Genomic DNA, 14,692 nt, shown 5'->3' with positions numbered 1-14,692 from the left:
CTTGAAAGTTTTTTCAAGTTGGATTAGGAAGATATCGAGTGCCATGTGATATTTTTGTTTTATGAGTAATCTCACGTTGACAAATGTGATAAATAGACGTGACAAATCCCTTTCCACATTCTTAGAAATCTGTACTGAAACCAAAGTCTGTTTTACAATTCTGACTATATCATGTGTTTATGAATGTTATGTTTACAAAAATGCAAGCATATCCTGCCACAGGGCACCTGTCATAAACATATGCAAGGGCTAGTCAGTTGTTCGCCTTAAATAAATCAAAGTAGGGAATTGTATCAGATATCATTTTTGTCACTGATGCATTCAGTTTTGAAATTTCCACCACATGTCTATCATGAAACTTTTTTAAAGCAACACTGAGGTCTTGAATGTTGTAACCTTGATCAAATATATATGGCTTATCATGGGTAGTGGCATTGTGCCTCATGCATCCATACTGGATTTTCCATCAGTTCTGTGACCGTGTGACACAGAAGGACAAAGTGGCTACTGTAAAATTCATCATGGATTATATCATGGTAAAAAGTATATGAAATCTACATCCCCTGAGTACCAGCTGGTCACTTGTATGTCAAGCTGAACGCTAGTTAGTTTTGTCTTTTGATGTCTCCATAGGCCATTTTATAAGGATGGTGTGTTGTGTGTCACATGGTTTGCAAAAGTCAGAATAATTCGAGATCTTGAAGACCACAGTATGGGCTATTGTGTAACACCATGGTGAAGAAGTGAGGGAGTGAGTGAAGCTTGTTTGATAGAAGTCAACAATGGCCTGGCTAGATAATGACAGCAATAGATGTTCTTGTCGGAGTCAGACATTTGTAGTTCCATTGTCATTGGAATCAGAAGGAAAGTTGAACATATGACCTACAATACAGTAGTTTATAACAAGGTACAGTTCAAGAAAGAAAATTTACGACAGAGAACAGAACCCGGAACCAAATCTCGCCCACAAAAATGTAAGAAAAATGTTACATGCCATGCATATTGATATGGCTGGTCAGCTGTGAGAAAAAGCATTTTGAAAAAAAAATGTCTCATCTTTGTTTCTCATTTTCTAAAGGATTAATTCAAAGTTTTGATGTGACCTGTTGTCAACTCCTTGTTACAATGTTCGTACATGATAATCAGTAGCAGTTTGAATCCACACAATCTGATTCATCTTCTATCAAGATTTCCATCTTGTGATGATCTAATTACTGAAGACCCTAATTTATTCTGACATTTCTACTGCTTCATATGCTGTATTAATCACTTCCAGATGAACACATTTTGTTACTTTTGATCTTGTATCCTTTCATCCTCCCTGTCTGTCAGCTTCAATACCAACCAAAGGTATTGGTGAAAAAGGTTCTATTTATATTCATTAAACTGACAAGGAGCTTGTTGATGTTTTTTCTTTTTAAAAAGCCTTGAAAAATATCAAAGGTTTGAAGACTTTAATGACACAATGAAGTTGATGCCAGGCTACGGATGATGCTGTGCCAAAACATGGCGAACTAATGTTGTGTAGCTTCAGACAAGAAATGTGGTGTTAAAGAGCAATTTTCTGCAGGTGCTGGTAATTGATTTGGATGATGGACCGGTAATTTATCATTGGAGACATGGAGTACCTGTGTAAATCAATAGGTAGGGGAGGGTCACAAGTACTAACACAAGCCTTGGTAGGCTTGAGAAGAATATTTTGAAGTTTTAAAAACCTAGTCAATTTTAACTGAAGGAAATTTGAAGGTTTGTTTTATATGAAAGATGTAAAAGATTTTAGGATATTATCATATTATTCATTTGCATTTTAGGAGCACTGTGGTACTCATTTAAAAATATCTTTTTTTTGTTATTAAAATGCAATAATTCAAAATTTCACAACCTAGTTTAATCTGATGATGGGTATAGTTTATGTAGGGAAAGGTAACTCCACCAGTCAGGTACAGACAGCCTTGATATTTGCAAAGAACTATAATATCTGATGTATAACAGACAAAAAATATTTTAATCACCATGAATTTCTTTTTTCACACTGTAGAATTTAGAAAAACTGTATAATGATGAGAAACGTGTTATCCTTCAGTGGCCTGAAGATAATTATCTATACTTTTTAATCATTATGTGTGTGAAAAATACAGGGTTATAAATAACTAGCTGCAATTAGTGAATACATTTTTGTGGACTTGTCAAGTAATAAAAGCACTCTTTAGAATTTACAAAGAAAGTTAAGCTCTAAGTCACTTGTTGGTGATGCGTGTGATGATTAATGATATGTCATTATATCCTTTTATATCATTACAAGGATGCCAATAGGTGGATAATAAACTGTCACTGTTTATCATTTATAAGTACCTAAGCAGAATTGGATCGGAGGAAAATAATGAACAAAATGGTTCAATGAACAATAATGAAATATCAGAATTTTATTAAATTCCATATTTTTGAGTTGCAAATAGATGTCAACATGATTTTTTTATAATATAGAAAAGTGAAATGGTGAATGGTATGGAGATGATGGTAAGATGAAGAATATGTACATCTTACAAAAAGAACAACAATGCAGATGTAGAAGATTCTGGAGTGGATGATATGTCAATGGCATCAAGTCAGTAGAATGTGGGTGTCACTGTACATGACCTCTTTGCTGACATTGCACAGTCTGACATTCCCAAATATTAGTTGTATCATGGTGGAGAACAAAATTCCCACCCAGACTTGTTAACTTTAAGTAAGAAGCTTATTGGCTTATTTGTCTCGCATCTCTCAGAATCCACCTACCTGTCATGCGAACAAATATATACTTCATTGTTTGACATGAACAAGTCTCTAATTGGCTGCCAGAAATAGACAGGTGTTGACGGCTGTGCAACATCAGCCTGACCATCCTTCCCCTGGGCCTCTAAGTGTGCCGTCTCCATCTAGCCAAGATGGGACCAGCAGATGTTCCGTCATCTTATATAGCCACATAGCTTCATGGATGGAATCTGCCCTCACACCTTTACATTAAATGGTTGCCATGCTTTGGGTGCTTGATAATCTGTTGATTAAAGGTCCTCCATTGGTCTGTTTTCACAAACAGGGTGCCGTTGTACAAAGCAACCTTAGCGCTATGCCAGTCGTAAGTCTATGTTAAGGTGTGGGAGTTGCGATCACCTTAGCGCTAAGATTGCTTTGTACAATGGCATCCTGATCTTTGTTCAAACCATAGCTGGTATATTCTCCTTTTGAATACAACTGAATAGAATACGATACAATAGAAAATGTCTTCTGAAGATATCTTAGTACATCCATGTGCTATTGTTGGTCAGGTGGAATAGTCTGGTCTTTACACTGGCCTAATTGTTAGTTTGTTTTCTGTATTTCATTCTTTTGGAGCATGGTTTGTTCCTTGATGCCAACAATGGACCAGATTCCACTGAAGGGAACATGCTATGGCAACCGCCTGCCTTATTTCAATATTCAGTTGGTCATTATTTGTTTACCACTGTAAGTTTATGGTAGTATTTTCATGGTAAATGAATCCCTACTATTGTAGTCAGTTTCCATTTGAACAAATAAAGGTTTCTTCCCATGTACACTTCAGGGATTACTTCGTGAGCTGTGTTACCTTTTTACTGTGGCAGTTGGCTTGTCATGAAAATCTAATACATTATTTGACATTGGAAACCTTTGCTTGGTTACCTTAGTTACAAGCAGGATGTTGGCAGTCTACTCCCATCGACGTGAGTCTACATGACATGGTGACACTGTTCCTGGTTATATAACAACCAATGGACAAGACCTCTGTGACAGAATCAAGCACAGCAGAGCCATGAAATGTAACAGCTGATGCTTCTATTGTTTATGGCCAAATAGCAGACTGGAATATATTTATGTTGTGTCCAGCTCATGGTTGCCTGGTTGGAGAATCTGTTTATTGTATTTTACATCTAGTCTGGCTGTCTGAACTGTCTGAAATATCAACTGTGGCATTTTGCATCTAGGGATTACGGGCCATGAAAAGATATTGTATCTCATAAGAAGCTTACTTTCAAAATGTTAGGTCACATGCTGTTTTTCAGTTCTGTTGTCAGAAAACACATTAACATTTTACAACTGCTTTGTTTTGTTTTGGCATTTACATATCAGTTTTACATCTGGCAGACTTGACATTCTGAAAATGTTTCTAAAATCCAGTTTTCATCTCAATAAAAGAATATGTTCTTGAATGCTAGGTAAAGAGTCAGGGTCTGCTCACATCTTCCTCACACACATATGGGAACTGAGCTTTAAATGAAGAGTCTCTCTTGAATCCTTTCTGTATTTTTTTTAAATTACTTGAACAAAACCATTCTAAAACTCAGTCAGTCAATCTGCTGTGGATCTCTTGCAAAGCAAACCCCTCTGACTCTTTATAGGGGACAGGGGTCAATTTCATGAATTTGCTAAAATACATTCCAGTACATCTACATCTACTTCAGTCACTGTCCATACACTGATTCCATTGTGTCCACCTAATCCCCATTTGATATATCAAGTAATAGTATTGAATAGGATAGAGTGTCAGTGGGATGACTTTCATGTCAAATTTATGGATTTCATAATCATTCTGCAGAAAGCTGGGTCACTGACAGAGAAATTAAAAAAACCCCACTCTTTCAAACTTTAAGCTGGGAAGATTTATTCAATTATATTACATCAATCTGGTCCTCCCTGTTGTGGATCTCTGTCAGGACAAACTAGAATTTCTTGCCATTACATCAGAACCAAGGGATGTTGAAGTGAAACACTATATTGGTTGGAGCAATCTTTTTCTCTGAATTTCACTGTTTTGGAAAAAGGTTCTGGAAATGAGATATTCCCTTTGTGCTAAAATATTAATGGCATTTGTATTGTCAGATATTTTTTATGCACCTCTGCCCATGTTTTCTGAGTCAAGACGGAGGTGAACATGTCAGCCTGTTCCAATCTATGATAGCTGTAGTTTCTTAAATTGGAAAGAGGACTCTATGCTCTTTTATATTTTATTTAATTAAGATGATATAAATAGAAGCAACAAAATGCTGCTGAAAGCAAAGTCGATTGTAAAGTTGACTCAGATATCATGAGCATGTGTTAATAAACAACTATCAAAACAGTGATGGTACCCCAAACTCTGTAAAATATATTCTTTTTAGAGATGGTATATTCTTGACATAAATTTGTTTAAAGCTTTTGTTAATGCCTGAATCTGAAAATATCTGACTTGTATCTCCTATTGCACTAAGCCACTTGGTCTGGGTTAGAATATTGATCTTCAGTAACCCATGCTTGTCGTAAGAGGCGACTAACGGGATGTCATCGGTTCCCAATTGCGCAGATCGATGCTCCTGCTGTTGATCACTGGATTGTCTGGTCCAGACTCGATTACTTACAGACCACCGCCATATAGCTGGAATATTGCTGAGTGCGGCACAAAACTAAACTCACTCACTCACTTAAGAATCTCCAATAAAAAGGACACTAATGACTGCAAGACGTACTCTTCCTTTTTCCTTTATACAATGGGATCGTGTCATGTGCAAATATCTGACGTTAAGTCAGAATGATGATGCCAATAAATATGAAAATAGTCCACATTAGCTTCTGTTGAAGAAGCTGAAATAGCGTTTGTCTAGACTGACCCATAATGTAGCAGTGATTACTGTCAACTTTAATTACCATGGAAAAAGCACCTTGCCTTCTGGTACTAGGGAGTGGAAGGCACATGTAGCACCTTATACAAACAGGAGTCATTCAAACAAGGATTTGATTAAGGAAAGGAAAGCAGAAAATATAGTGAACTCACCTGAATATGTTTGCCATGGGCTAATTACAATGTTGAAGATACTGACGTTGTTTTTCTAACTGCAGGACTCACAGTTATATATTTGCAATTGATATTTTGTCTGATGACGTGTCACAAGGAAACAAATAATGCATTGTGTTCAGTTATTTCCGTACTTGATATGTAAGCAACTTTCATTCCAGGTGTAGAAGTGCTGAGGTTGTATTGTTGTTCACTCTGTTATAAGCCCGCTGTTCTGCCGATACTGATCAGTGGTTTGTGAACATCATCCTCACTTACTGATTTTACCAGGGCCCCGTTTCACAAAGCTATTGAACTCTGTATTGCAAGTCTATGTTACAGTATAGGAGGTACGACAGTCGTAGTGCTACGATAGCTTTGTGAAAATGGGGCCAGAGCAACAAACATCTAACTGCAGTATCGTGTAATCAGGAGTCCTGTGTATGCCTTCTTGGTGAGGTTGCTAGAGTGTCCATGGATAAGGTTGTGTTTTAGTTTATCGTTACTGGTAATGGAATCTAGTGTGTTATTAACCTTTGCTCTGTGAAAACTAGTCTAGGAATTACAAGATAGACCTTTGGTTGAAAGAGCAATTGATCAACAGCTGTATCAAACAATATTGTTCCCCTCATTCATCAAAATTAACTAATTTCATTGGCAATGAATCAATCACAGATTTCATGATTGATTCCTTGATTGGAAATTGCATTCAATCCATCTTCAATGAAATCAGTTAACTTACAGAACACTGCCAAGACATGATAAAAAGTTTGTCTTCTGCCTGCACAGACATTATAACCATGATGTTTTATCACTTTTTTACACAATACACACTGAAACTACTCCTGGTCACCTGGAAGACAGAGGAAATTGATGCCATTGTCAAGTGTGCATCATCCCATTGTATTACTAAGGTTATTTCTATGTGTGTCTGTATCTGACCGTTCCCTGTTTCAGAACATCGAACACTGTTTCTACCATGGCCGTGTCAAGAGGGATGAATGGTCCAGTGTAGCGGTCAGCACATGCAGTGGGATAAGGTAAGCCATTGTTCCCAAGTAATTGTTAGAAAAAAGTGATGTGCCTTTTAGAGAGCACTGTACGAGAGCAGTGTACCAGTTCAATCTCTCAAATAGTTTTAAAATCAATGTCCTAAGGGACTATGAAGTTAGATATAAATGCTAAATGCCAAACGCGCATCAGCAGATAGACCATCTCTTAGCTGGGACCTGTTAGGATCAAAACAGTGTCATCGACAGTTGGGGTTCATTTATAACTCGGTCTTTGCCAAGAATGTCCTCCCCTGCTAGACATCCCCACGTGTATTCAAAAGTAGAATAGGTCCCCAGTACTGTGCTTAATCCAGGCATAGTTCAGTGGATATAGGACCGTCTGCTCTATTATCAGTCACTGATCTACCTACTGCTGTCAGGAAAACTGTGTACCATTCCAATTATAACCCAGCCATTCTGAACTGCAACATTATTTTCCAAGACTTTTCAAAATAGGTCCCAGTTAGCATCCTTCAACATCTAAATAAAGATTCCCAAGGCTCATGACCCCTGTGACACTTTTTCTCAAGGAAATGGCAATTATTTCATGGGACATCCCAAGGGTGAATATTTGGAAGCAGGAGAATTATAACGTGAATGTTAGCGATGGTTATTGAATTAATTCTCTACAACTCACTGTTAATACCTCTCCTGGGCACTTGTCTGAAGCTGGCGCTGGTGTCTCTCGCTCACAATCTGTCATGCATCTTTCAAGTACAGGCTACAGTTTCCAGAGTATTGAATCAGATTAAGTATTTCATGTTCCACCACAAGATACTGGATGTTTTTTGCCTCCTAATGGGAGCTTGTTCTCATATTGACTCTTTATGTTTTTGTTCTGGAAATTAATTTGAACTCTGAATTCTCTTGGGGGAGATTTTTTAGAAGATATGAAGCACATTACTAAAAATAATATGGAAAACATATTCCGCATTTCCTCTCAGAATTTATGTCTTTGATCTTGTCTCATTAAGCTGACCCTTGTTTTTGAACCATTATCAGCTGATTTAATGTTTTGGTTTGAAAGAGCAAATCATTCATTTTCTGAAATTAGTAGAGTTATTCATCTGTCAATTTATGCAAAATTAAATATGTTTTGTTTTCATAAGCAGTCCGGTTTGTCAGATGTTTTTGATTAATTTTCAGGTAATTATGTCCATTAAATGCACTTATCGCCTACTCGTTAAACCAAATCAACTTTTATTTTCATTTGAACACACATCCCACCTGAGGCACTTTGGTAATTACAAACCATAGAGTATTTGGAGGAAAATGTAAAATTAATGTTTCTGGTTTTGTATTGCCATGGCAACCAATGTTGTAACTCTCAAGGTAAACTTATTTCTCTTCAGGACAATCAATTTTCAAGATAAATAAGAGCTCTCTGTTAAAACATTTGATGTGATAAAAGCATTGTGTTAGGCTGTGAATTGTTTCAATATGTTTCTCATCTTGGTGATTGTTCAGATAATATTAACAAAATTAGTGCTTGTTCAGGGCAATCAATATTTGTCTTATTCTGATAAACTATGGTAACATATCTCTATTGTGACATAGTATGTTCTATAAATGTCGAGCTCAAGGCCAACTTTGGCCATAACATAAATCTCATTGTGCTGAGTGAGTGAGTTTAGTTTTACGCTACACTCAGCAATATTCCAGCTATATGGTGGTGACTGTAAATAAATAAGTCTGGACCAGACAATCTAGTGATAAACAGCATGAGCATCGATCTACATAATTGGGATACGATGACATGTGTCAACCAAGTCAGCGAGCCTGACCACCTGGCTAGCTATTCTCGAAACGTTCGTAGCCCTACGAACTTCTTAAGCCCATTCTTAACACACTGGCTATGATCAAAGTTAAGAATTCTTAGGGCTACGAACGTTTCGAGAATAAGAGCCCAGATCCTGTTAGTCGCCTCTTAGGACAAGCGTGGGTTACTGAAGATCAAATCTAACCCGGATCTTCACGGGTCCTCATTGTGCTGGAGAAGTGTTTGTTCATATTCCAGTGTTTAGTTACCTTCTACCCACTAGTGCAGCTATTGTTGCTTGTGCAGTGTATTATATCTGTACCTACCGCATGAGGTAACCATAGTGACCTGGAGATACTCACTGCAAACATCCAACAAGAAACATTTTTGTAACATCTCCACAATCTTTTTTTAGAGCAGAATGTTTTCCAAGTTTAAATGAATTATGTTTTTCTGATAGGTTTGAAAATGTTCTGTTAATGCACAGAGATGGATATTTGGTCCAGAGAGAGTCCAGATAAATTGAATTCCATGTGAAGAGATATTTTGTTAATCCTCTGGAAGGGAGTTATTCCTTCTGAGCTACTGAGCACAGTTGTCGTCTCAGTGTGATTAAAATACAGTGTTGTGTTTAAAATGGATTAGTTTGTTACTCCAGGGAGCCTGTATTTGTTTGACATCTTCAACACATGCTAACAGAATTCTAAAGAAAACCTTTTTCACTCCATCAAAAATGACTTGGTATTGATTGTAATTCAGAACAAATTATTTCCTCTGTCAATATTCTTTCGAATGACGTCACTGAATATGTCAAAATAAAGGCTTAGACATTTGAAGTTGGTACCGTTATATTATTGGGTATGTTTTAACTAAGTCACCGGTAGATTCCACAACTGTCTGCTATTTCCGTCTCTGTTTGTGAGAAACATACAAGCGGTAATCTTAATCCCTACATGTAATACAATGCCCACCAAAAACAAATTAGAACTGAAAAAGTAAATAATCTTGTCTAGTGATGTTTAATTGCGAATTTGAAGTCTTCACCGACAAAAGAAATTTTCTATTGTTCTTTCTTACGAACCGATATGATGACATTTTCTTACCACTAGAAAATAGTGTAACCTCTCTCTACAGAGAGGGATATTCTGCATATCTACCGGGCAGTGGGGTAGCCTTGTGGTTAAAGCGTTCATCACGCTGTAGACCCGGATTCGATTCCCCACATGGGTACACTGTGTGAAGCCCATTTCTGGTGTCCCCCGCTGTGATATAGCTTGAATATTGCTAAAAGCAGCGTTAAACCAAAGTCACTCACTCACTCACTCTGCTTATCTATGGTCATATATGGTACTTGTTATGTAAAATACCAACTGACTTGCTGAAGCATATTTATGAAGAACTTTTGAACGTTTGAAGACCTGCACTATTGACAAGGACAAATTTTGACTGTTTGCTGGTTAACATGTAATAAGTTATGAGCAAGAGCATTCTTTTCAGTCAAGCCTGTCACTTCTTTCTGTTAGAATTCCTCTTCCATGTGCCAGTGCATTGCATAATTAAGGATGATGATGTGATTATTGTAAAAAGATGGCCTTGAATCAATACGAGTATTTTGTTAGCTAGACGTAGTTGATCTCTCCAAGGGAGGACAGAGCATTTGTGGTTCCAAACAGGGGGTTGTTGGTGGGCAAAGTGGATCGTTCAGTTGACCACGTGTTCAGTCTTTTTAAACTTAGTTCTGCCTGTAGCTCTTCTGGTGCTCTAGGAATTCATCTGGAAACATTTCACTAAAAGATCTTTGCCTAAGAATCATTTAAGTTTACTGTCCTGGAGCAATACTCTAGAGCAATATTTCTTCGCGCAACACAGTACTGACGCAGATCATCTCAAGGTTGCTCCTGTTCTAGAAATTTCATAGAATTTGACAAGAACAGTAACCATCTGCGTCACTGTTCTTAATGAGGTCTTGTCATCCTGTGATGATTCCAGCACAGAATAGATCCCTGTACCCCATGCTTGTCTTCTGTGATGATTCTAGAGCAGAAAAAGTCCCAAGTATCCTGTTTTTATTCTGTGATGATTCCAGCACAGAATAGATCCCTGTACCCCATGCTTGTCTTCTGTGATGATTCTAGAGCAGAAAAAGTCCCAAGTACCCTGTTTTTATTCTGTGATGATTCTAGAGCACAGAATAAATACCCCTCTACTCCATGCTTGTCTTCTGTGATGATTCTAGAGCAGAAAAAGTCCCAAGTACCCTGTTTTTATTCTGTGATGATTCTAGCACAGAATGATCCCTGTACTCCATGCTTGTCTTCTGTGATGATTCTAGAGCAGGCAGAAGATTCTAGATGATTCCAGCACAAAAGTCCCTGTACCCCCTGTTTTATTCTGTGATGATTCCAGCACAGAATAGATCCCTGTACTCCATGCTTGTCTTCTGTGATGATTCTAGGGCAGAAGAAGTCCCAAGTACCCTGTTTTTATTCTGTGATGATTCCAGTCCCAAAACTACCCTGTTTGTATTCTGTGATGATTCTAGCACAGAAGAGTCCCAAGTACCCTGTTTTTATTCTGTGATGATTCTAGCACAGAATAGATCCCTGTACTCCATGCTTGTCTTCTGTGATGATTCTAGGGCAGAAGAAGTCCCAAGTACCCTGTTTATATTCTGTGATGATTCCAGCACAGAATAGATCCCTGTACTCCATGCTTGTCTTCTGTGATGATTCTAGAGCAGAAAAAGTCCCAAGTACCCTGTTTTTATTCTGTGATGATTCCAGCACAGAATAGATCCCTGTACCCCATGCTTGTCTTCTGTGATGATTCTAGAGCAGAAAAAGTCCCAAGTACCCTGTTTTTATTCTGTGATGATTCTAGCACAGAATAAATCCCTGTACTCCATGCTTGTCTTCTGTGATGATTCTAGGGCAGAAGAAGTCCCAAGTACCCTGTTTTTATTCTGTGATGATTCCAGCACAGAATAGATCCCTGTACTCCATGCTTGTCTTCTGTGATGATTCTGGGGCAGAAGAAGTCAAAAGTACCCTGTTTATATTCTGTGATGATTCCAGCAGTGATGGATGCCCAGTACTCCATGCTTGTCCTGTGATGACTCCAGAAGTGACGCTCAGCACTCACAGTAGCTGAAATGAATATATCGTCAGACTCCATGATTTGGATTATTCTGTGTCATTATACCTCAGCATCATGGGACATAATGTCACCACTGCTAAGTCTGGTACAGGGTGCTATTGCATGTTGCTTAAGGGGCGGTGGGGTAGCCCAGTGGTTAAAGCATTCGCTCGTCATGCAGAAGACCCGGGTTCAATTCCCCACATGGGTACAATGTGTGAAGCCCATTTCTGGTGCCCTCCACCATGATATTGCTGGAATATTGCTAAAAGCGACATAAAACTAAACTCACTCACGTACTCACATGTTGCTTAAACATCAAAGGAAAATAATTAACACACGATAAGCATACATTTCAAATCTGTGAAGAAGGAAAAGACCTACACCTTCTGAGTAACTGATCTGAACAAAGATCCATGACTACCATGCCCTCCCCAAAAGGCCCTCCCGATATTGATTGTCAGACGTGTTATAACATTCTCCTGTCACAGCTGATTGTGATTAAATACACATTTTTAACTGACATGGGTTCTGTGTTTATTTTCTCCCCCTAATCATTGTATTTACTGTCTAAGTCCACCCAAAACACACTAATCATTCAGAGCAGACCAGCCAGAGTCAGATATTTGCATTGAGACAAGAATTGCCCAATCTAGAATGTTTGGTCCATTGGAGAAATGAAAACAGTAACACAGCGTAAGTTCAAGTAGAAAATCAATTTTTGAAACATGAGTGTTGAAATTAATGTGATGGATATCAACACATGCTTCCTGAAGGCAAGATTGGGATATGAATGATAGGAAACAAATTACTGACTCTTGAAAAGATATAAAAATCAGAAACATTTGCTCATCACATCTATTATTCATGTAGATGTTTTATAAATGGATTTTATTTGGTTTTCTAATTCATGTCTAAACTACATCAAGTTTGTGACGCCCAGTTTGACAGTTGATGATAATATGGTTTCATCCTCATGGTGTCATGGTATCATTGGGGTGCTGGGGTAGCCTAGTAGTTAAACCGTTCGCTCGTCACACTAAAGACCCGAGTTCGATTCCCCACATGGGTACAATGTGTGAAGCCCATTTCTGATGTCCCTCCTGCTGTGATATTGCTGGAATATTGCTATAAGGAGCGTAAAACTAAACTCAACTCACTCACTCATGGTGCCATCAATTTCAGTTTTGATGTTTGCGATTACATGTTAGCATTTCTATGTTGATGTCAAGTAGTTTCCTGCCACTTCTGATATTGGTTATAGCTTGTACATTGTCTGGCAATATTTTATAGTCATTCAAATATTGTATGTGGCAATAGGCGAATGTCCTCTGTAAACACTTGAAACTGGATATTTATTAGTATTTTGTTTCAAATGCTGATTGCATTGTTCACTGTTTTGTATAATCCAGACTTGATTATAAAAAGGCCACCACGGTATAACTGGTGTACTTCTGAATGTGCTCTTAAACAGAAGACAAATAACCTTTATGTACAGGTTTTCTTTTTATTATCTATAATATGAAATATAAGAACAAGGTGAGCTGCAGAACCTAAACCTATTAAGCAGCTGTGTTGGCGGAGTTTATGCAAATATAGCCAAACAGAATATCTTGTCTCAAGATGTTTCTGAAATATGCAAGAAGACAGTAGTTGGTGATAGTGTCAAATGTTCAGCCTGTCAGATTGTGTAATATGTTCCCACAATGTGTCCTGTCTTCTTGAGCTCTGATAATGTCATCACATGACATGTCCCAGAAGGGCATATTGTGACATTCTTGTCTTCAGTCACATTGATTTTAGAATTGTAGTTTTTTGCTTGACAGATAGTGGTGTCTGTATTTAAAGATAGCTTCCGTTAAAAAATTGCATTCACCAATGCTGAAAGGGTCATCTTGATGAAGCATTATTGCTTGTGGGTAAATGTGTGTACATTTAGAAAAGAGGCTAATTCTGAATGATGTATACTGATACATAGTGTCAGTAAAGGGTCCCTTAAAGGTCATAGCCCTTATATTAAACAATTCTGTTCTTCGTACCTTTAATAGGCTGAGTACATGATCATGTGATATCATACAAATTATGTGATGGTTTTTTTCCATTTTTAGTGTTATGAAAACTTTAACTGATCTTATGTTTTTGGTATTTTTTTTGTAGATGGAGGAATCTTGAAAAATATTTTTGAATTCACACAGCATTTTTCTGAATTTCTTTTTAAATTAAGAAATTGAATTTAATATGTATTCTTTCTGTTTCAGGGGTGTCATTCAAATGCACAATGAGACGTATGTGATTCAGCCGCTCCTGGGGGGAGATGAAGGTGTAAGTATTGCTTTCAGTCAGGCTCAACGGTTCAGCTGCTGACAAAATGATTTCTGGCAATTCTTGTGATCAAACCAGGTAGATTTAAGTACATGCACAGAGGGAACATTTGTCACAGTCTACAAACATGCATTTCACAAGTACCTGTGTTGTCAAATGACAAGTGGATCAATATTATTGTAGATATTTATCATCTTGATTTCAAGGCTTCATGCATGTATGAGTGTATATGCTGCAATGGTGATCTAAAGGTTCAACATCCACATTGTACCATGGGATTCCATCACCTACAACAATTTCAACTGGATCTGAACTGTCCGTTATACCCAAACAGACACCCAGAATTCGAATTTTACCAGTTTTGGAACGATTCCCTTAGTTTGAGATGGATTTGGTTATGTTTTAAGCAGTCTTTGATGATATTTCGATTTCTACAGCATCTTTCAATTTGACAGGTATTAACTGAATTTGAGATGTCAATACTTTCTTGCAAATTATAAGAGGCAGAAAGTTTTAGAAGGTAGAAATAGTTTTTTATATCTTTCAGAAAACTTTTGGATTGAATCTTAGGAGATTGAAAATTTGGGGATCAATACTTATTTCACAACTGCAGATGGT

General features: G+C 37.5%; 1 protein-coding gene across 1 annotated transcript in view; it reads left to right on the top strand.

The window, feature by feature from the left end:
* Positions 1-14,692, top strand: part of LOC124260863 (disintegrin and metalloproteinase domain-containing protein unc-71-like) — a 111,786-nt gene that overhangs the window by 60,424 nt on the left and 36,670 nt on the right. Inside the window, 2 exon segments of the mRNA XM_046695185.1 lie at positions 6,764-6,846; positions 14,011-14,074. Of these exon segments, the coding sequence (XP_046551141.1) occupies positions 6,764-6,846; positions 14,011-14,074 (147 nt within the window).

This window comes from Haliotis rubra, unplaced genomic scaffold, assembly GCF_003918875.1.
Source record: "Haliotis rubra isolate DU_JTF1 unplaced genomic scaffold, ASM391887v1 Scf78, whole genome shotgun sequence".
NCBI classification, from domain to species: Eukaryota; Metazoa; Mollusca; class Gastropoda; order Lepetellida; family Haliotidae; genus Haliotis; species Haliotis rubra.
The sequence above is the reverse complement of the archived record's forward strand: the minus strand, read 5'-3'. Positions and strand labels throughout refer to the sequence as shown.